The 22,453-nt window shown below is 38.9% G+C and overlaps 1 protein-coding gene across 1 annotated transcript in view; it reads left to right on the forward strand.

Annotated features, from left to right (window-relative positions):
- Window positions 1-355: 355 nt before the first annotated feature.
- The window catches only part of MTREX (Mtr4 exosome RNA helicase), a 46,255-nt gene continuing 24,157 nt past the window's right edge, over window positions 356-22,453 (forward strand). Inside the window, exons 1-15 of the mRNA XM_032674771.1 lie at window positions 356-628; window positions 1,358-1,486; window positions 3,136-3,202; window positions 4,760-4,822; window positions 5,327-5,439; window positions 6,148-6,322; window positions 7,272-7,362; window positions 7,718-7,842; window positions 9,046-9,144; window positions 9,888-9,990; window positions 10,130-10,261; window positions 11,434-11,513; window positions 12,908-13,018; window positions 13,667-13,768; window positions 16,993-17,118. Coding sequence (XP_032530662.1) covers window positions 513-628; window positions 1,358-1,486; window positions 3,136-3,202; window positions 4,760-4,822; window positions 5,327-5,439; window positions 6,148-6,322; window positions 7,272-7,362; window positions 7,718-7,842; window positions 9,046-9,144; window positions 9,888-9,990; window positions 10,130-10,261; window positions 11,434-11,513; window positions 12,908-13,018; window positions 13,667-13,768; window positions 16,993-17,118 — 1,632 coding nt within the window. The 5' untranslated portion in view covers window positions 356-512. The remainder of the gene's footprint in view (window positions 629-1,357; window positions 1,487-3,135; window positions 3,203-4,759; window positions 4,823-5,326; window positions 5,440-6,147; window positions 6,323-7,271; window positions 7,363-7,717; window positions 7,843-9,045; window positions 9,145-9,887; window positions 9,991-10,129; window positions 10,262-11,433; window positions 11,514-12,907; window positions 13,019-13,666; window positions 13,769-16,992; window positions 17,119-22,453) is intronic.

The following is a 22,453-nucleotide window of genomic DNA, read 5'->3' on the forward strand; positions in this document are numbered from 1 at the left end:
GCCCCGCGCCCTGCGCGCCTGCGCACATCCGGGCACCGCGCGCGGCAACGCCAACGCCACCTCCCATTGGTCAGTATCACTTCCCACCCACAGCGCACGCGCTTGGGCCGCGCAGCCTCCTCTTCCTCCTCCATCGGCCTTCCGGGGGCGCAGGGTCCAGGGGGACCAGGAGCGGGCCCGAGACTGGGAGCGGGCCCGAGACTGGGAGCGGGCCCGAGACTGGGAGCGGGCCCGAGACTGGGAGCGGGCCCGAGACTGGGAGCGGGCCCGAGACTGGGAGCGGGCCCGAGACTGGGAGCGGGCCCGAGACTGGGAGCGGGCCCGAGACTGGGAGCGGGCCCGAGACTGGGAGCGGGCCCGAGACTGGGAGCGGGCCCGAGACTGGGAGCGGGCCGTGCGTGCGGCTCCCGGCGCCAGGGTCGGCGGGCAGCTCTGTCCATCCCCTCCAGGGGTGCGGCGCCGGAAAGACCCCCCCCGCGCGTGGCACTGTGGGAGCGCGGCGGGTGGCAAGCATGGCGGAGGCGTTCGGCGACGAGCTCTTCAGTGTGTTCGAGGGGGACGCGGCCACCGCCGCCTCTGGGGCCAAGAAGGGCAAAGCGGGCGCCGTCGAGGCAGCCAGGAGAGCAGGGTGAGGACGCGGAGAGGGGCCGCGGGTGCTCGGGCCGCGGAGAGGGGCCTCGGTGGCGGCTCGGGTCGTAGCGCTGGGCCTGGCTTGTCCGGCGGCTCTGAGCTGCTGAACCCCCCCGGCACCGGGAGTCGGTGCAGCCTGAAGGAACCCAACGTCTATAAATGTCTGAAGGGAGGGTGCCAGGAGGATGGAACCAGGCTCTTTTGGGTGGTGCCGAGCAATAGGAAAAGAGGCAGCGGGCAGAAACTGATGCACAAGAATTTTCATCTGAACATGAGGGAGAACTACTTTATTGTGTGGGTGACCAAGCACTGGAACAGGTTATCTAGAGAAGTGATGGAGTCTCCCTCACAGGAAATATTCCAAAACTGTCTGGATGCAGTCCTGTGCCATGTGCTCTGGGTTGACCCTGCTTGATCAGGGAGGTTGGACCACTGTGGTGCCTTCCAACCTGACCTGTTCTGTAATTCTGTGACCTGCTTTCCCAAAATTTCTGGCCTTAAAGCTCTAGTCAGCCCTCAGTGGAAATTGGGAAGTATTGGGACCTGCTAGGCAGCTTATCTGGGAAGTGGCCTGAAATCCCACAGTTCTTCTTGTGAATGGAGTTCCCCCTGGATTGTTCCCTGAAAGCAATGTGATCGCAGTCACCATTGGGACAGCTGTTTTCTTTCCTGAAAATAAATAAATTAAAGATGCAAAGTTTAAATTTTTTGTCTGTTTATATTGCAGAAAAGGATTGGAAGAAAAACCTTCAGTACCAGCAACAGGGAAGCCGAAAAGGGATGTTGAGGTTGACAGTACAGAAGCTGTTTTTTTGGGAAAGAAGCCAAAATTGGAAGATGTATCAGAAGATGCTAAGTAAGTGCCCAGCTTAATGTGTAAAGTGGTTCCAGCAAGCCATACTGGTTAACCATTGCTGATTGTGAACAGTCACTATAAAGTAGTTTTGCACTGTTTTCGAATAAAGATGAATTTTTCTATGAAGATTTGCATTTCTGTTGTCTGTTTTAAGTGAGACTGCTAGTGTAGTCTCAGCAGTGATGAGCACTGGATGTGTAAAATAAAAGTGCAAGTGTTCATGTATTTAGTCATGTATTTAGTATTTATCACATATGTAAATACAAAGTGTTATGTGTTTGTGGGTACTCATATGAATTGAGAGTTCTTGGTCAAAGGCATTGTGTTGATTCCACACACAGCAAGAGATGAGCAGCCAAGTACATGGGAGGAGGCAGGCTTGGTTTGCTGTGTACCATGGCATTGAAAAATGTAGTTGGCTTGAGATACTCTGGGGTCATTAGAGTAATTTGGCCAGAGAGACAGAAACAAGACTTTTTAGGCATGTAAGGTGATAACTGCAGTAAATGTTTGGAATCTTGATTACAGGTATGCGTTTAAATTTGAGCATAAATGGCGGGTGTTTGACATGGATAGAGGGGTGTACTTGTACATGTCAGCAGCTAGGGAGATGAGGCAGCTGAAGGGAAGCCAGAATGCCGTTTTTGTGCTGTAGGATCTGCATTATCTATCCCTTTTTTCTTTCTAGAACTTCATGACTGGTATTATGAAGTGTTTTGAAAATAGGTGGAAGGGGCAGTGCAGGCACTTTTTCATCTTATTGTGTCTTAAGAGGTTCTTGGAAACTCAGAAGCTTATGTTGATTCAGAAAATTAGGAGGGTTCATGGGAAAAAAAACTTGTCCAGACCTGCCAAATGCAAGTGTGCACTTCCTGTTCAAGATGCAGAAAACTGTACTACAGAAATATAATGTGTTTGCTGTGCTCTTATACTCTTTTCTGGGTGATGTGTTACTGACTTCTGTCAGGCAGAATTCTGGTCTGGATTGTCAATTGGTCTTGCATATTAATTTTTCCTAAGTTGAAAGTAAGATTTTCTGAGAGAAGGTCATGAGAAGACTTCTGAGAGTACTGTAAACAAAGGGTATAGAAGCAAGAGAAAACCAGAGCCAACATTTTAAGTCAATTTCTGAGTGGTATCAGCAGAATGTGTATTCGCCCACAGTAGCTTATAAAATCATCAGGAATAAACAGTTTCATGCAGTGAGACTGTACTCCTTCCTTATGGCCATGAAAGAAGGAACTGGTAAAGAAACTGGGCTTTGTCTTCAGGCAGCTGCTTGGGTTGATCCAGGCTGCTGTTATTCCCTGTCATGACCAGCAGCAGGAATACAGGTCTTGAATTTTGCTTTGTTGTATATTGGAAAAAGTCCCCATTTAATCATAAAACTTTATGCAAACAAATGAGATCCAAGTGCTGTTTTGTGGTGAAAGATTTAAAGGAGCAGCTAAAGTAGACTTATGTAGCAGCAAAATCTTAACTTACAGGTATTAGTCTTAGTAGTAGTCTCTGCCGACTGTCCGTGTCAAGATTGTGCATATTTTCTTTGAGTCACAGTTAAAGTAGAGGTGAAATTCAACATATTAGTGTTTATGAAGACAGAAGAATTTTTGGATGCTTTTCAGTGATCCTAACTCATGTGTTTTTAGTCTGGCTGACCTGATGCCTCAAGTAAAGGTACAAGCTGTGGAAACTGTTGAAGGTTGCACGCATGAGGTAAGTGCAGTCAAAATGCATATGGAAAATATAGGCTTGTTTCATATAATTGTATTTATTGCTGCTGGGTTAATAGTATTGTCTGTTTCACTTTTAATTATTGTATCATGGAATTGCAAATCATTTAGGTTGAAAAAGACCTTTAACATCATCCTTAAGACCTTTGAGTGCATTAGCCCAGCACTGCCAATTCCATCGCTAAAGCAGGTTCCCTAGGGTCATATCTCCATGTCTTTAAATACTCCCAGGTTTGGTGACTCAGCCACTTCCCTGGGCAGCCTGTTGCAATGTTTGACAACCATTCCTGTGGAGAAATTTCTTCTGATATCCTGTGTATGTCCAGTTTTCCCTGGCGCAGTTTGAGGCCATTTTGTATTGTCCTGTCACTTGTTACCTCTGAGGAGAAACTGACCGAAACCTGACCGTGCCTGTAGCCCTGCCTGGAGATGTGACCCAAGGGCAGGACCCAGCACAGGGCCTTGTTAAACCTCATACTATTGACCTCAGCCCATTGATCCACCCAGTCCAGATCTCTCTGCAGAATCCTCCTATACTTCAGCAGATATATTATTTTATATTATATTTATGCCTGTAAAGAGTTTGAAGTCTGTGTCTGACATGGAGCATTCAGAAAATGCGCTTGAAAAATTAGTAGGATATCTTACCAGAAGTTTGAATCATACTTGAAATGTAATTGAGTGATTGTGAAAGACTTGATGATAATGTAGATAGGTTTCCATATTTGAAAGCTACCAAGAACATTCTGAGCACTGTTGTTGAGGAGGAAAACCTACTGATTGTTAAAATAGGACTGTGTTCATATTGTGATCTATGTGTGCAGCAGTGCATTCTCTGTTATGCCATATTCTGCTGTTCTTGTTCATGAATGAAAGGCTTTCTTGTAAAGCTGATTACTGTTGAAAATTACATATTGGCAAAAAGAAAAAAAAGGTTTTCTTTTGTGAAAACAAAATTTTGAAAATGATCCATTTTCAAATTGTATTGATAGACATAAATACACATCTAAATGCGAAAAATGGGAAATATTAATGCCCAGGTGTCTGTACAATTATTGTTATCTTGAGTTGTCTCATAGAGGTTTGCCTTGAGTTAGTAACTGAACAGAGCTTAAGTATTTAGAATGAATAAATGTGGGATATTGGCTGGGAACAGGAACATTACCTGTTTAAATAACAGTGTTGTATGGAAAAGGAATATAATCAGTGTCAGCTGAGTAATTGCTTCTCACCTCCACTGGCTGAAAGCCATGATTGTGTCTTGTCCCGAAGAGCTGATGTTCCAAGGTAGGTGAAGCAGTAATATTTCACACAAAACAGCGGGGGTATCAGCAAAGCGAGAGAAGGAGCATTGTTGGGGCAGGAGAATAGAGAGATTAATTGGAAAACGCTTAAGAGAAGGAAGGAACCTTTGACTCATGAGCTCACAGAAACACGATAATAGCAATTCAAGTTAGTTTTCGTATGCTTGACGTTGCCAGTCATCACTGCAGTGGACACAGAATTCTGCAACTGTTTTTATTTTAAATGTATTTTATAGGTTGCACTTCCAGCATGTGAAGAATTCACAGGTCTGAAGCCACGAACTGGAAAAGCTGCAAAAGTATGTGGTAGATTGCATTTCTTTTTCCTTTTTGTACATGCTTTAGATAGCAGATGAGAGTAGAGCAGAAAATTATGTACTTTCTCAGTAAGATCTGGAAAAGATGGCCTGTCATAACTAAGATGTTTCTATATGTAAAATCTGGTAGAGTAAACTATATGGTTGAATGTTGTGGATAGGCTGTTATGTCAATTCTTTCTGCAACATCAGGTGGTGGCATCACTGTAGTTTCTCTTCCTAAATTAGTAAATTAGAGAAAATTCAGTCATCGGGGCAAAAGTTTAATTTGGTATGACATCAAGACATAAGCAAAGATCTTAGCTGTGCTATTAGAGGAAGATATTTAAATACAAAGCTATTGCAGAATACTGGACTAAGATCAGCTGAAATTACAAATATCTGCAGGATTTCTGCATCTAATTTGCACACTAGGTCAGTCAGAAAATTAATTAGATGTAACTCTGTTTTAAGATTATGCGATGTTTTTGCTTTTTTTCTTTCTAGGAATATCCCTTTATTCTTGATGCCTTTCAGAGAGAAGCTATTCTTTGTGTAGATAACAACCAGTCCGTGTTAGTGTCAGCTCATACATCAGCTGGTAAAACTGTTTGTGCTGAGTAAGTTATTTTCTAACAAGCTCTAATAGAAGGGTGTGATATTCGTTGTGTCATTTTGTTGCACCATCAGTAGCTATTGTGTCCCAGTTTCTTGATGCAAAGTTCAGTCCATAGGTGTTAGAATTAAATTGGCCACTCTTGAATATAAAAATTACATTTCTCATCTTGTTTACTGGGTAGTGAAAGGCTTAATTTGTGTTTAAGCTTAACTTCTATTTTTGAACAACCTGTTGAGATGTTATTGTATAGATTGAAGAGAAAGTTTCTTTCAAATTTTTGAAAGCTAGTGTATATTTTCTGTCAGTGTTTGATCGTACAATGGAGTGACTTTGCTGACCTGAAGTAAAAAGTGAAATGTACATGAAGATATATTAAAGCATGGACTCAAATAATAGTAGTTTTGTTGTGAGACAGTGGCAGTTTTTTAGTTAAACCAGATGTGCTCTGGTGTCCATAAAAATCAGTTAAGTTGGTGTCAAGGATTTTTTACTCTCCAAAGGAGCATATGTAGTTGAGTTAAGATTGCACTGAACTTAATCTAGGTATGAAATGCTGGATTTATTAGAGCATGGGTTCAAATGCTGCATATCATTCTACTGGTGTTCTGAATTGCATAGTTTATTTTGCTTTTAAGCAGGAGATTGGAGCAAAGTAATATGCTCTGAATGTCTTCCTGAAAACTCTAATATGTACAGTGTTTGAATACAGGTATGCAATTGCCCTGGCTTTGAGGGAGAAACAGCGTGTGATATTTACAAGCCCAATTAAAGCTTTGAGTAATCAGAAGTACCGTGAAATGTATGAAGAATTTCAGGATGTTGGTTTGATGACTGGAGATGTTACCATTAATCCTACAGCTTCTTGTCTGGTAATGACAACCGAGGTAAGATCAGACATTAATTCTTGATCTGTGTGTTTTCTTCTACCTTTTTTGATTGGGAAGGTCTGATACTAAAACATTAAAGTTGCCCAGTTAGGGTAGAAAATATTCTAAAGTTCGTTAAGACTCCTTTGAATATTTTAACTTTTGGTTATTTAAAAAGTGAGGTAAATCTCTATGAACTTTTGAACTGTCAGTTAGGAACTTTAATTCTAATGTGGAGAGAGTCAGAACTTAATTTCCTGAGTGCTCAAGGCACTGACTTTTCTTTGGATAGATGTGAAAAGCTGACAGTCACGCTATGGGGTCAGTGTTTTGTTCTAGGGGGCAAAATGCAAAGAGCAAAATCATGGAGGGGTAGTTGAGTGGCTCACACTCAAGGAATATACAGCTTTTAACTTCTGGTAACAGAGTACTGTTGGCAGAGTTTTGTCATATTTCTGTTGTAGAAGTCTGTCTAGCCATTAGTCACAATTTTTCTCTTTTTGTCTTTACCTCAAAGGAGCAGCCAAAACTTTGGTAGGGAAAGATTGTGGTAGAGAGACTGGATGATTTGATTTCTGACAAAAGAGTTCCTCTTAATCACGGGGGGGTTACGTATTAAGATGAGAGGAAAAGAAGGCTTGGCAGAAGTGGATCTGTAGACCTGTATCAATTATGCTGACACGTAGAGGCTGTGAGAAATATGTTTTATTCTTTCACATTCCTTCAGTGTTCCTTGCCAGGAAACCAGTTCTTCTCACGTCGTGAGATTTGTTAGATTGAAATCAACTTGGAAAGCATCTAAGAACCTGTCTAAAATAGCGTCTAAAACGCTTTTAGGTTTTGTGCAAAGTAAGATTTCATACTGCCGTGTAAATGTGAACCAAAAATTCTGGCAGTTTTTTACTGACATCTGTGTAATGTGACTATTATTTCATGCGGTGGAACTCAATTCTTTTTTTTTCCCTAGATTTTGAGAAGTATGCTCTACAGAGGTTCCGAGGTTATGCGGGAGGTCGCGTGGGTTATTTTTGATGAAATTCACTACATGAGAGACTCAGGTATCCCGTGTGTACTGTCTTTCTTTTCAAGAAATCTTATTTTTTCCTGAAGAACATTTTCTTTTCCTTTTGAAGAATTAAGTCTTATTCCCCTCTTAAAATAAAAGTCATCTTCTTTATAAATCTATAAGAATTTGTTTTTTACTGAATGTACATAATTATTATGCGTTGCAGTTTGCATTTTCTTGTCCAAGGCAAAAGCAACTTTGAGGGCATTTGATATATCCCACTTGTGTAGGGGAGACTTGTTTTAGTTTTTGTTTTATTTTGTATTTACGCATGGTGTTCGTTGGCTTCAGGGATGAAAAATATGCTTTGATCACATAAATTTCTCATATGACTTTTCCATTTTCAGAACGTGGTGTGGTTTGGGAAGAGACAATTATTTTGCTCCCTGACAATGTACATTATGTGTTCCTTTCTGCAACTATTCCAAATGCCCGTCAGTTTGCTGAATGGATCTGCCATCTTCACAAACAGGTTGTGTTTTTCATGTGCTACATCTCCATCTTTGTTGTTTTTTGATGTAAAATGATATGGCTGATAACATCTGGGCCTTTAAGTGTCTTTTTAGTCATGTCATTGCTTACAGATGATAGTAGATCACTCCTGGCTTCTATGGTTGTAATCTTACTTTTGCAGTTCTGCTGCCTGTTGGTTCTACATGGTAACCTTAAAGTAATTTCTTCAGTGTTTATTTTCCACAACTATTTAGGTACCTGCCTGATTTGAACAAATATTCTGAATTATGAAACATGATGAATGTACAGGAATTTTCTGAGAGCTGATAAACAAGGTTATTGGGAGAAATTTTTTGAGGAGCTCTGTAAAAAGGCCATGAAGGAATCAAAGTAAATCTTAAATCCATAGGAAATATTATATATGCTCACAAACAAAGTGAGAAAAGAGAGATGTAAGAAATCTACCTTGTCCGGTAACCTTTAGGGGTTTCATTTTGGTTTTTTTTTTTTTCAAGATTTGTTTTTGTAGCAAAGAATTTGTGAATTAGAATTGGGGAATTTAGTATCAACAAGAGGCCTGTCCCAATTTTAAAAATATCCCAGAGATTGATTCTTATGTTTTTTATGATGAAGGGACTATAGTATAAGACATATCTATTTAAACTTGGCACAAAACCTTGATTCTGTTTTGCATAACACTAGATCATAGGGGTTTTTTTCAAAGCAGATTTAGGTAATATTTAATGTTTTAGAGGAAGTGTTTTGTTTGATTTTCCTAAAGAAGCTTTCTCTATCCACTCAAAGTGGATGTTCATAAAAGTGTACCGTGAGCCTTTTTTAGGTGTTTTTAGAAAAACTTCAGGCTTTTTTACAGAAGAGAAGTTAACAGTTTTTCCTTCAATTTTTAGAAGGTGTTAATATTGTGAGTCTGTCTAATAATGCAGAAGGAAATATTACCTGTCTTTACTTTTTGTGTTCACAAGAGAGAATTTTTGTAGCCAACTTGTGTTCTAAAGCATTTGGAAACTTTCATTTTCGTAAAGAATGTCATTAATACAAAAGCCGTATTGAGGAAAGAAAATTTATTATTTTACACTCTGAGAGCCTTACTTTCTGGCCTCTAGAAAGTTGTATTTTAGTAGTAATGTATTGGCTTTCTAAACAAGTGATTTTTAAAATGCAATCATAAAATACTGATGTGAATTCTGTTTTTTCTTTGTAGCCTTGCCATGTGATTTACACTGACTATCGACCCACTCCACTACAGCATTATATATTCCCAGCAGGAGGAGATGGACTCCATCTGGTTGTGGATGAAAATGTAAGGAAAGTTCGGTTTGTTTGAAAGATTGTTTTCCTCACTCAAAAGCTTGAGCTCTTGCAAAATTTGAATAGGCTGTATAAAGGATGCTTTTGTTAAAATTGAGTAGTTATGTTCTCTGAGTTGCTCTTAGGTTTTTGGAGTCTTATACAAGAAATTGGTTATCTAATGTCGTGCAGGCAGCTGAGTTAATACTTCCCTGAAATATCTTAAGTGCCCACATCCTTGCTTTGTTTGCAAAACTGCATGCTGCTTTCTGTAAATCTGCAAAGTAGTTGATATTCCTTGTACTGTTTCTCACTCAAAACGTAGTGGCATGTAAATTTTACTTTGGTAGAGGGTGCAAAATACTTTTGTTCCTTTAGGTGATTTTGAACTAACAACTTGTTTAAAATTCATCATCAACTTGCTCAGGAGTAGCTAATGCCGTAAACAGCAGTACTGTGCTTGAAGCTAGATCTTCTTTGGGCAGTGCAGTTTTATGTGGACATTCCTAAAAGTCAGTTTTGGTACTGTGTCGTTCAGCATATCTGGTGTGATTGATGGTGTGATGGTAGGAGCAATGAGCCAGTGTAATTCTGTGCTGTGACATGACCTAGTAAACTCTCTTGCCAGCTTATTTATTGTTTTTGTTCCTCTGCCTCTATATGTGGGGTAATGGTACTGGCTGTGCAAAGCAGGAAGTATTTTTAAGTGGGCTGTGTAAGAAGTAGCTACTAACAAAGGTTGTGTTTTACATCTAGGGAGATTTCAGAGAAGATAATTTTAATACAGCAATGCAAGTGCTTAGAGATGCAGGTGACTTAGCAAAAGGGGACCAGAAAGGCAGAAAAGGAGGAACAAAAGGTGAGTTTGAATCCCACTCTGAGATAACTTTTTGTATTAATACTACGAAGTTATATGCAAGTTATGCTTGTGTTTTAATTACTCAATAAGACTTTTTTTTTTGTAAAATTTAATTTAAATTAATGTAATCTCTCTACAGGTCCTTCAAATGTTTTTAAGATTGTGAAGATGATCATGGAAAGGAATTTCCAACCTGTGATTATTTTCAGCTTCAGTAAGAAAGACTGCGAAGCCTATGCACTTCAGATGACAAAGTTAGATTTCAATACAGGTACAGATAACTCAAATGCAATTTTACTCAGAGATATAGTGTAATGTGAAATGTTACTTTTTCTTAGGAACTGTCTGCACATATGGCTTTTTCATTTACTATGCCAGTACATCAGGCTGTTTTCAGTAGGAAAATATTGGTGCACAAAGAATATTTTGTCACCACAATGTTAAACAGTTATTCTATTTTAAACTCCACTTCTTTCTGCAGTAACCTGTTTATTATGATAATAGCAGGTGAGTTCTTAGAAAATTCTGTATATAATGGGAGAAGACTGATCATAACAAAAGTATTTCCCAAAATTTTCATGTTATGTCTACTTCAAAAATGAGAATTCTCTCAAAGTCCAAATAACTGTATAACAAACCACTAGGCTGTTCTTTCTCAACTATGCAATCCAGTTCCTTTCTTTCCTTCTTCCCCCTTCTTCTCAAAAGTGAAAAGCAAATGTAAACAAAGAATAATTTTTTTTATCTTGGACTAAGGCCACACTTGGCAAGTAAGTTTAAGTTCATTGCTTCTCGGAAATCTAAAGAGTTGTAACAAAAATAAGGAATTTGTTGTAAATCAGTGTATTGTTTCACATTTGTGAAACACCCTGTTCAGGGTTCTTGCTTGCTTGCTCCAATCTTCGCATGTTTTGGTTGTGTTGCAAAATAGTGTAGGTGTTTCTGTCAGAAAATTTAAAGTATGCATAAGTACAGAGATGCATTTTCATATGTTTTCTTCAGAGTCACACCTTCGAGTGTATATTCTTTGTATTCGTACAACTGAGTATAAAGGGTGTAAACTGTGATAGTTAATAGGGAAGAGCCTCTGTGTCAATGCAAACATGGACTGGTGGTTGGAAGAAAAGTGGGGAGATTCATGAGATAGATTGGTAGTACATAAAACTATAATTCCCAAGTTTGGAAGTAGCTGAAGTTTGGATTATTCTGACAGGTTTGTTCTATTTTCCTTTTTCCTGATCATCTGCTGCTGGTTACTGTTAGGCTTCTTTAGGCTCATTGAAGTCTTGATTGTTTGACCCAATGTGGGAGATTTTGTTTAGACTTCAGTCTTCCATGGTATTTTTATTGTAAACTTCCGTAAATATTAGAATGTGGTAACACTTTGTTTACATATAGTATTGCCTTCTACATTTTGTAATAACTTACTAATTGCTTTCTTAGATGAAGAAAAAAAGATGGTTGAAGAAGTGTTCAATAATGCAATTGACTGTCTGTCAGATGAAGACAAAAAGCTTCCTCAGGTCAGTGGAAGTTGAATAGGGTTCTTTTGAATAAGATTGAATTGGTGTTCTCCTGTTTGTTGCAACTTTTGAGGCTGTGGATCTTTTGTAGAGTGTACAGAAATTTTAAAACTGGATAATCTTATCTCCCTGGATAGTATCTCTTTCATTGCTCCTTGTCATTATGAAATAGGAGATTAAGATTCCTTCTAGTTGTGATTCTAGCAAATGACGTATGCCAAAATTACCAATGGAGTTCCTGCCCCTTGTTTTATTTTTTCTAATTATGGTTTTAAGTAAAAGTAAGAGCTTATAAAGAGATAGACCTGAGTTTAAACTGTATGGAAATAGTTAAAGTGAGAGTACAGTATGAAATTTTTGGTTATTGGCATCTGAAGCTTTCAAAAAGTTGCAGTGATGCATCTGCAATCTAATTTATTGTACAATGACTAAGCCTAGTGACATTTTCCCATTCTTACAGGGGAAAAATACAAGCTTCTAAGTGGGCAGAATATTACAGGATTCAGTACTTTTGTAACAAAAACTGTCGGTTTTTTTCTAACCCCTTCTTCTGTTGATTTGTGTCCATCGTGTCTTAATGGTATGATCTTTATTGTGAGTATAGCAGTTTCCCCTTGCAAAAAATCAGCCATTTAATTTTTGACCATGCCTACTTTGTTTGGTTTCCACATATTAGTTTTATGAATATGGAAAAAATCCCATATATAAAGTGGTGTGTGCTGTTTTTTTGGTAAGCTTAAAAAGTGGCATTGTATCCAAGTTATCTGTTTGAGTATCTGTGTATTGTCAGAATTAGGTTTGGGGTGAAAACCAAGTGTTAATAGATTGTTAGTGAGAATCTTCGTTGTCAAAGGAAAAAAAACCAGAGAAAGCTAAGTTTACTTAGGTATTTGTTTGAAGTATACTGTTCTTAGAATTAAAGAGTGTATCTCAGTCATTTGCAGCCTGAATTTCCTTGTCTGGTTCTCATAGGTGCTGACTTCACTGTTTTACAGCACATCCCAATAAGTGAAATTATGGCAACTAAATTTGAAAAAAAAAAAATCTCATACATACCAGAATCACTATTTCAAAAATTATTTTAAATTAGGCTTTTTTTTTTTAATAGAAGCAAATTTAAATACTAACTGCATGTGTAAATTAGATCATACCTTTACAGTGCCTAACCCAGTTTGAGACTGGTCTGCTAAAAGGATTGGCCTCTGACTTTAACCTTCAGATTATTCCTAGTTCTAACTGGAATGTAATATTGAAGGAATATTTATTGTATTTTAAACTGGGAAATAGTGAATGTCATCAACACTAACAGCAGTGGTGAGATTTTCCATGCAAGTTTTATTTTTTCGTAACAAATACTAAAATTTGTTTACTGGTCTTTGTACATTTCTTCCCAGGTCGAGCATGTACTTCCTCTTCTGAAACGAGGAATTGGTATTCATCATGGTGGTTTGCTCCCTATCTTAAAAGAAACCATAGAAATTCTTTTCTCTGAGGGCCTGATAAAGGTATTTTTTATGTCCTTATTTAGTTTGTTCTCTGTTGTGAATACATAGTTGGTAATACTGAAAATCCAAAAGTATGTCTTAGCTCAGGATGTACATTAGTATTATAATGTACAGTTGCAGCTTGTAGTTTTAAGTGTTTCAGATTTTATTTGAAAGTATTTGAACTTAAAATAATCTAGTTTGGAACATCTTCTTCAACTATTTTATGTTAAATTTTGTTCCTAAAGATGTCGCTGGACATTCACTAACCTGTTTGTTGGATGTCCTAAGTGTCATACTTTCAGAAAAATGTAACCTTGTATGAAAGTCGTGGGAGGTTTTTTTGGGTAGCTAATTCCTATTTTCTTCTTGCAAAAATTGAATATTGGAATTATTATTATTGATTAATGTAATTTGCACCCCCTAATGTTTATTTTTGGAGTCTAATTAGTCCCATCTAACTAGTTTTCATGTTTTACTAGAGAAAGAAGGGAAAGAGGGAAGGACTGGTTTTCTCCAGGTTTTAAGTATTGAATATGCCTGTGTTGCCTGTGTTGACTGTTCATATGTGTTAAAATCTGGAGAGATTTTGTGTAGCAATCTCTGAATATTTTCATGTTTGTTTTGAAAACCTTTTTTTGCTTGCTTAACTTCAGTCTGTTTATTTAGGCCTTATTTGCGACAGAGACTTTTGCTATGGGAATTAATATGCCAGCCAGGACTGTGCTATTTACGAGTGCCAGTAAATTTGATGGGAAAGATTTCCGATGGGTAAGTGAAAAGCAGGTTCTGTAGAGTAACTGAATTACGTTATTTAAATCTTATTAGGATTAAATTTACTCTTGACATGTTCACTTCTGTCCTAGTTAGAACAGCTGGGACCAGCTCATCACTGTATGGGTGTAACCCAAAACTGTGTATTCTATAGCCTTCCATGCCATTTCCCAGAAACTGGTATCAATAGACTATTTACACCCTCTGCCCAGAGCAGCCTGACTCCTCAGGCTATAAACTGGATGTTAAGAGGCCTGTGAGACAGGAGGGTGCCTCCTTGTCCTCACACACATTGTGGAACTCCCCGCCCTGAGGGAAGTACTGAGCATTCCTGCCTGAACTGGAGGATATATAATCGTGGAGTCTTGGAACTTTTTTAACCACTCGTGGGATCCAGAGGAAGACTGCAGATCACCACTCTAAACCAGACTGCAGACCACCATCCTTGACTGGACTGCAACCACCACTTTTCAACCAGACTGAAACCACCACTCTCGAACAGACTGCAATCACCACCCTTGACCAGACTGCAAGAGCACTCTCACCAACAGGTTTTCCCCTCTCCTTTTCCTTTGGATTCAGGGGGCCCAATGAACACCACTCTGTTCATGCCCCAGGGTGCTGGGTTATACATTTGGGTTTTGTGGATTAAAACCAATTGTTTGTCTGTATAATCGTACTTACTGTATTATTTTATTAAATTGTTATTCTGATTTATAATCTCTCTTTTGAGTTGGGTTCATTTCCCCTGCTGGTTTACCTTTAAACCAGCACATTTTTGGCGCCCAATGGGGGCAGAGAGAGAAGTCAGAATCACAATTTCATTTTAAGCATTTGTCTATTTGGATATAGAAACTCCCTGATCACCATGTTGTTTGATGTATTCACGTGGATGTTGTATCTGAGCCTGTTCATATTTCCACAGATGAGGAACTGTTTACCTGGTTTGATGCTCTCTTTAAGACCAGGGAGAGGGATCCAAATTGCTTTATTAGTATACTATGTTTATGTCATCATAACATCAGAAGCAATGAGTTTCATTGTAAATGTGTATTCAGTCCTGTTTACCTGTCCTGGTTTGGGTTGCAACCTCTGTGGCCTCATTAAAAATCGCACCCAACCCTTTGGGGGAACAGGAGGGAATGGTTTTTTCCAGCCTTTCACCTCCTTCTTCCCCTTCAGACCTGCTACAACAGTCTTTGAAAATATTGAGTTCCCTTTTGATGTTAAAGACAGCATAATGTTATTGTTAGTGTTGCTTTGTCTTCTCTGTACTGTCTACACCATGTTTAGGGTCAGAACAGGGCCTTCTAGGGAGGTTGTTTGGACGCCTGCTCTGGGAGTGGATAATGTTGAGTGGCATGGGAAGTGGGAGGACATCAGCCAGTATTTGGAGAAGTTTTCTCCTCCAATGATCTGGAAATTCACCCCTGAACAACTGCAGGATCCTGTTAGCATGATAAGACTGGTGAAGGAAAAATGCTCTGGCAGCTCCAGAGATGGCCAGCTCAGAGCAACCTGCTGGGCTCTGCCCACTGCCTACTGGACACTACTTGACATGGTACAGCACTGTCAGGGGGAGGAGAGAAGGAGCAAATCCACAGGCACCATGTCCACCCAAACCACAGCTGAGTCAGAGGGAGAAAGAAATGAATCAACCGGCACCGTGTCCACATAAACCATTGAGGAGCCAGAAGAACAACCCAAACCAATAGCAGTCGCCCCTGTCCAGAAAAGGAAATCAAAGACTAAATCAGTCCGTATAGCAAATGATGATGAAGAGGCAGGACCTTCACATCCACTGGAGGAGACAGAGCCAGAAATAATCACTCGGTCCCTGTCCCTGGGTGAGCTACGTGAGCTCCGGAGAGAGTTCACACGACAGGCGAATGAGTCCATTCTGACCTGGCTGCTCCGAATCTGGGATGCCGCAGCTAACGATACAATTCTAGATGGGAGTGAAGCAAGACAACTGGGATCCCTGTCTCGAGATGTAGTCATTGATCAGGGGATTGGAAAGAGGCAGGAAACTCTCAGCCTCTGGCGGCGACTGTTGTCCAGTGTGAGGGAGAGATACCTTTGTAAGGAGGACCTCCACGTACAGCAAGGACAGTGGAACACGATGGAACAAGGTATCCGGTGTTTAAGAGAATTAGCTGTATTGGAGATAATCTTTTCAGAGGACGAAAGATTCCCTAAAAGTCCAGATGGTGTACAGTGCACATCCCAGATGTGGTTAAAGTTTGCACGACTCAGGCCAGAAATGTATTCCCGCTACTTAGCAACACTGCAGTGGAGGGAGGGAGAGGACAAGGTGGGCGCGTTGGTCAGTAAACTCAGGATTTATGAAGACACTGTCACCGCCCCACTGCGAGCCCACGTCTCATCTGTGGAAACCAAACTGGCTGAACATGTCCGAAGCCTGGAAGAGAAGATTGAAGAGGGCCACCAGAAGCTAAGAGAGGAAATTAAGGAAGGGATCTTCCATATCTCACCAGGACAAACAAGGGTTTCTGCTATCAGGAGCCAGCGTCCCCCAGCTAAGGAGACAGGGTACACTCCACGTGGCAATCTATGGTTTTATCTCTGTGAGCACGGAGAAGATATGAGGAAGTGGGATGGGAAACTCACCTCTTCCTTAGGAGCCCAGGTACGTGAACTGAAAAGAGGAACAAGTACCACAAGGAACTCTTCAAGGATAAATGCTGCTCCAGTCTCTCGTGGGCAAGACTCCAGACGTACAGGAATGATGATACGTCTGATCCTCTTGAAGGGCCCTCCAGGTCATACTTACCCAGGGTGCTGAGTTATACATTTGGGTTTTGTGGGTTAAACCCAATTGTTTGTCTGTATAATCGTACTTATTGTATTATTTTATTAAATTGTTATTCTGATTTATAATCTCTCTTTTGAGTTGGGTTCATTTCCCTTGCCGGTTTACCTTTAAACCAACACAACTTCAATGTAGTAGAAAATATTTTTTCTTTCAGAAATCTCTGTTCTCTAATCCATTTATAATTGGGATACAGATTCCTGAAGACAAGGTTCCTCAGATTATCCATGAGATTATTTAATAGATACATCAAAAGTTCATGGAACAAACTAACAAGGTTAGCAGCAGACATTGGTTCAGACTAAGACTATGTAATTGTAATTAGCACTTTATGTGTTCTTCCTATTTTTCTAGCGTTTGTTAATTTCTTTTTCTCATTTTATCCTAGATATCCTCAGGTGAATACATTCAAATGTCAGGTCGTGCTGGACGCCGAGGTATGGATGACAGAGGAATAGTAATTCTTATGGTGGATGAAAAAATGAGTCCAACAATTGGCAAACAGCTTTTGAAGGTAGGAGAGAGATTATTTTGTTTCTATTCTCCCAATAAGGTTATGCTCATTTGAGTAATGTAACATGCAAAATTATACACCTAAAACAAAAAGTATATAGATCATGCATGTAGAAGATGACAACTCCTAAAAGAAGCTTTCTGTAAATTCTCATTAGAGGAGAAATTTCTATTGTGAAACAAAATTAGAAGACTAATATTCTTTGTATAAAAGTAATATCATCCTTCTTTGTATAAGAGGGCTATCAGGCAGGAGAAGTAGAATTACATCCTCTTTTCTAATGATAGCGCTACTACTGAAGTATTCTTTTTCTTGCTGAATGCAGTCAGTTCAAGGGTTTTGCTGAACTAGGAAAGGTTTGCTGAGATTTCACAAGAATTATTAAATTCTTGGTTCTCTGATGAAATAAAACTTTGTTGGTGGACTCAGTGTGATAGACAAAGTCATGCAAAAATGAGGTAGATACAATAAATAAGCAAAATGGCTGTCACTGAGCATCTAGAAGAAATTTCATGTCAAAACAGGCTAAGAAAATCTATACAAACTAACATTTTTTCTATATTTACAATTTGTAGTTATCATTAAGAATTACTCAATTAGGTTTTAATTACCGTGACAGTATTTATCTGTCTTAAGGTCATGATCCTGTCTTGTGGAAGTATTTTGCTTTGCTCCAGGATAAGCTAAAGATTTATACGAAAAACTCCAGAAGAAATAAATTAGCCATATTGAGAACGATAGAAAATTTACATAGAACATTTTTGTCATAGCTCTTCAACTCTAATGTGTGTCTGATCCAAATCATTTCCTGAAGACCAGAGCAAAATATCTAGGAATCATGTTGTCAGCTGCCTCACACTGCAGTTGGCGAAGTGAGAGCCTTGAGTGTGTTGGTACCAGCAATGCTGCTCCAGCTGTGCTCTCTGGCTGTGGCACTGTCCATTGCGACATTGTATACAGTACTTCTAGCTTAAATTCAGCTCTCCATTCTTAGATGGAGTTCTTACAAGAGATATTTGTAAATATTTCTTAAATTCAGTAATGTGTGTTAGTCTTCTACAGTGTAACTAGGTTTTTTTGTTTATCCTTAGCATTTATTTGACCACTTAATATTTAGTAAACTAGTGACTTGCAGAAATCTGTAAACCTAAATGCTTACAGTACTGTTGGGGCAGCTTTCTGAAGATGGTAAATTATAATTTGACATTTGCGTAACAATAAGAAATGTTTTGGTGGAAATTTTATTTTTGTTTCCATACCTAAAATCTTTAAACTATATTGTGTTAGTTTGGGTAGGAAGTTTAGGTAGGAAATAGAACTTCTCCTTGATGCTAGATAGCCTTTGAAACCAGAGCAGCATCGCTATAGCTAGAATTTGGCCATGTTACAAGGATTTATCCCTCCAACGAGAGTAGAGTTAGTTACTCAGCAGTGCTAATCTGTTATGTCTCTAAAAAACAAAAATCTTAAGCTAATTGTGTTATGAAAATGAATGATTTTATGCTGAAAGAAAGTGTGCTATACCAGTAGGTTTTTGAGCTTTGAATTTGAGTCTGTCAGTGCTTGGAATCTACTTACTCCATCACAGGAGAAGGTAGATGGACTGAAAAATATGGAAAGAAAACATACTATCATAGAATCCTTTAAGACTTATCTAATCTGAATCTCCCCTGTCTCATTTTAAGGCCATTTTCTCTTGTCCTCTCACTGTAGGCCTGGCAGAACAGACCAGCCCCCACCCACTACCGCCTCCTTTCAGGCAGTCTTATTGATGAGGTCCCCTTGAGCCTCCTCTTCTCTGTACTAAACAAACCCAGCTCCCTCAGCTGTTCCTCATAAGACATGTTCTCTAGACCCTTCATGAGCCTTGTTGCCCTTCTCTGGACAGGCTCCAGCACCTCAAAGCCCTTTTTAAAGTGAGTGGCCCAGAACTGAATGCAGCACTCAAGGTGTGGCCTCATCAATGCTGAGTACAGGGATATGATACTGCCCTAGTCCTGCTGGCTATATTCAGGAATACGTTCATCTAGCGAGATAAGGTACACATTATTACGCTTTCTTGTCATTTGTAGGTGGAATATGAAGTGCTCTTGATGCCAAGCAGTAGAAGATACTTGACTAGGTAGATCTGGCTCCTTGGCTGGGCGTTCATTTTATAGATCTGGCTGCACCGTGCTTATTTGGCCTGTATGCTGCTATTAGAAATCTGGCTGGTCTGTTTGTATTTTATTTTTACTCTTAACTTGTTTTATTGTGTCAGGCAAATGAGCAGGATAGCAATTCAGACAGTTCAATAGTTGTCTTTTTAACTTTTTACCTGTTTGCACAGCTACTCCATATAACCATTGTGCAGTTGTTGGCAAGTTGCTTAATTTTTAAAAGGCAAATCATCATTCACTTTATTCCATACAGCTGTTCCTTTCAGACTCTCAAGAATAAGGAAAATTCTATTTAGTATGAAAAGCAGTGTTTACATAAAGGTCAATTTATGATGATCAGCAATAAATGTAAGATTGGAAATGCTGAGGAGATGATGACAAGCTTCAGATTCTAGAAGAGGAAGTGTCTGGAATGGGAACTATCTGATAAGATTGCTGAAAGTTAGTATTCTTGCATAAGCATAGCTTATTACTTCACTTTTATGATAAAGACTTCATAGAATCTTTAGTACTGCTGATTCTCCACCCCTTTTAAAACTGTACTGTGTAGAGATTTTCCACTTACTTTTCCCTAAATGCTTTAAAGATGTCCCTAGAGAAGCGCAAACTAGTATTTCAGTTCATTTCCCATAACTTGTGAGTGATTAGTAAGTAACAGCTTTCCATTTAATCTTGTTCTTTGTGACTATGCATAAGACAACAGGTGAAGGCTTCTACAGAGACTGTCCTGTCTGCCATCAGCATTCAGTCCCTCTGCAAACATCAGCTTTATGTGCCATCTTAATTACACTGTTGTGCTTTGGTGTGATTTAGAACTTGCTCCAATAGGAAAAAAATGAAAAGTTTCAGGATTTTAGAAATCTACCAAATCCTATTCTGGGGAGAGAAAGAGACTTCAGCTGGAGGTTGGCACTAATATACTTGTTGGGAAAACTACTGAAAAATGTGAAGTAATAGATTGTCAGTGATGGTTCAAGGACAGTAAAATGTACTTCTAAAGTTGTGACATAGATGAGAATCATAATGAAACAAATATTTTGGATACTTTATAAAAAGTATTTAGATAAAAACAATTTTAATGTTTAATATTTGATTTTATTGTAAACTGCCAAACTTTTCTTGTTCTTGTGAAGTTTGCACTGCAGAAATTTTCCAGGCTTTGGTTCAGGAAGGTACTTGACTTTTAACCTTAACTTAAAATCTGCTTGAAGTCAACAAGATTTTAGTATGAAATCACAGAGATAAGGGAAATGGATATTCAAATGCTTTTGTAAACAGGGTCACAGGTTTTGTAGATAATTATGCAAGCCAGCAGATAGAAAAGAACAGCAAATTGCTGTTCTTGCTGATGTTTGCAACCAAAATGTGGGAAGATGGGGTGCATCAGGCGGTGTGTAAAATGGTTCGTCGCTCTTGAACTTCACCTCAGGATTTTCAAAAGCCTGTAGGACCAAGCTAACTGGTTTTATTTATTAATTGTTGTTGCTGCTTGTTAATACTGCAATTTACTTCAAGTTTTATTAGTTCAGCCTGTGGAAAGTAGTTTTTCTCCAACTAACAGATTTTTGGTAAATTTTCTTTTACTTTGGTAAACTCATCACTACAAATGTGAATGCATTTTGGTTGACTAAGCTAGATTTTTTTTTTCTTTAGCTTCTTTTTCTTAAAAAGGATAAGTTTGAGATTAACAGAAGACAAAGATACTTTTTAAAATTTATTTTTATATTAACCTTTTATAGAAGTTAAAACATGAAATTGTCACATCACTGACCTGATACCTGTAGTGGCAAATCTGTTGAGGATCTCAGCTAGCTTCTGCATGCAGAGATCCCATTTGCTTTTTCGAAAAACAGGAAGAACAGAACCTGGAGTTATCAACCTGAAGTAAAACTAAGGATGGTTACAGTGGTAGGACCTAGTCTATTAGAGAGGGTAAATGACTGAAAAGTTCCGTCATTCAGAACTAACTTCAGATGATGGTAATTGCACATGAGAGAAACAATTTTTCTAAGTCTCTTGTTACAACTGGAGCATTTGTGGAACCCCAGCCTGAGGTATTTTCACCTGCAAAGCCTGCTGAAGCAGCCTTTTGCCACCCACAGTGGCTTCTGTTTATGTTGGTGAAACTGTTGGGGGCAAAGCAGTGAACCTGATTGGTAACAAAGGTGTGCTTAAAATAGCTGATTACCGTTGTCTGTTAAAAGAGTTTTTTATTGGTTTTTCAGTCATGCTCAGGGTAATCATACTATCATTATAACTAAGGAGGATTTTTTTATATTTCTGAGGGAGTGCAGATTTTTCATGTAGTTACTGTACCACTGGTATATGGAAAATAGTGTATTATTTCACAGGAGTTATCTCTGTGTCTTACAGATGTATCAAGCAGTCACTTGCGTTTTTTCTTTAATGAGGTTTTTAATAGAAATTCATAATTATGACTGTTAGATTTAAGTGTACTTATCTTCTGTTATGAGGGAAAAACGTGTTCTGTTCTTTGCTCTTTTTGTAAAGCGGTTTATTTTTCACTTTCTGGAAACTCACTGATTCAGTTTATTTCTGGAAATACTGATAAGGAAATGAAACTCTCACTGGACCAGAATGGTGTAAAATATGTCCTGTGTTTTATCTGATTTTGTCAATATGAAAGATACTTTACTTGCTTTGCAAGTTTCTTCTTTCCTCTTTGTTAGCTCATAAGGTCCCTATGAGTTAATTTCAGATAGTATTTGCCATCTGCTGTTCCTGTGACAGGCTGGAGAGCAAGAAGGTTATGTTGAAAATTTGTTCCTGTCTCTTCATGGGAATAATATTGAAAATGTAAATATTATTCTCCCAGTGTAAGAGAGAACACAGGGAGTAACCCTTACCAAATGCACGTCTTGCTCAACACTACATGCCATAATGCAGCAATGACAGCCTTCTGGTTAGACAAAGCTTCCAAGTCTTAACAGCAGTCAAAAAAAGAAAAAATACTGTGAATATTAATCCCAGACACTAATCTTCCTTCTCCCAATCTTCATATCTTTCTAGTTTATGTGGACAAGAAACAGTAGTAAATGCTGAATGCCCTGTTGGATAGGCTGTGTTAAGAAGAGTGTCCACTCTGAAATTGTTGGCAGTTAAACAGGGAGCACTGTGTAGCAACTGTAGTTTTCAGATTTTTAATTCTTGACTTC

This window comes from Chiroxiphia lanceolata, chromosome Z, assembly GCF_009829145.1.
Source record: "Chiroxiphia lanceolata isolate bChiLan1 chromosome Z, bChiLan1.pri, whole genome shotgun sequence".
Taxonomy (NCBI): Eukaryota; Metazoa; Chordata; class Aves; order Passeriformes; family Pipridae; genus Chiroxiphia; species Chiroxiphia lanceolata.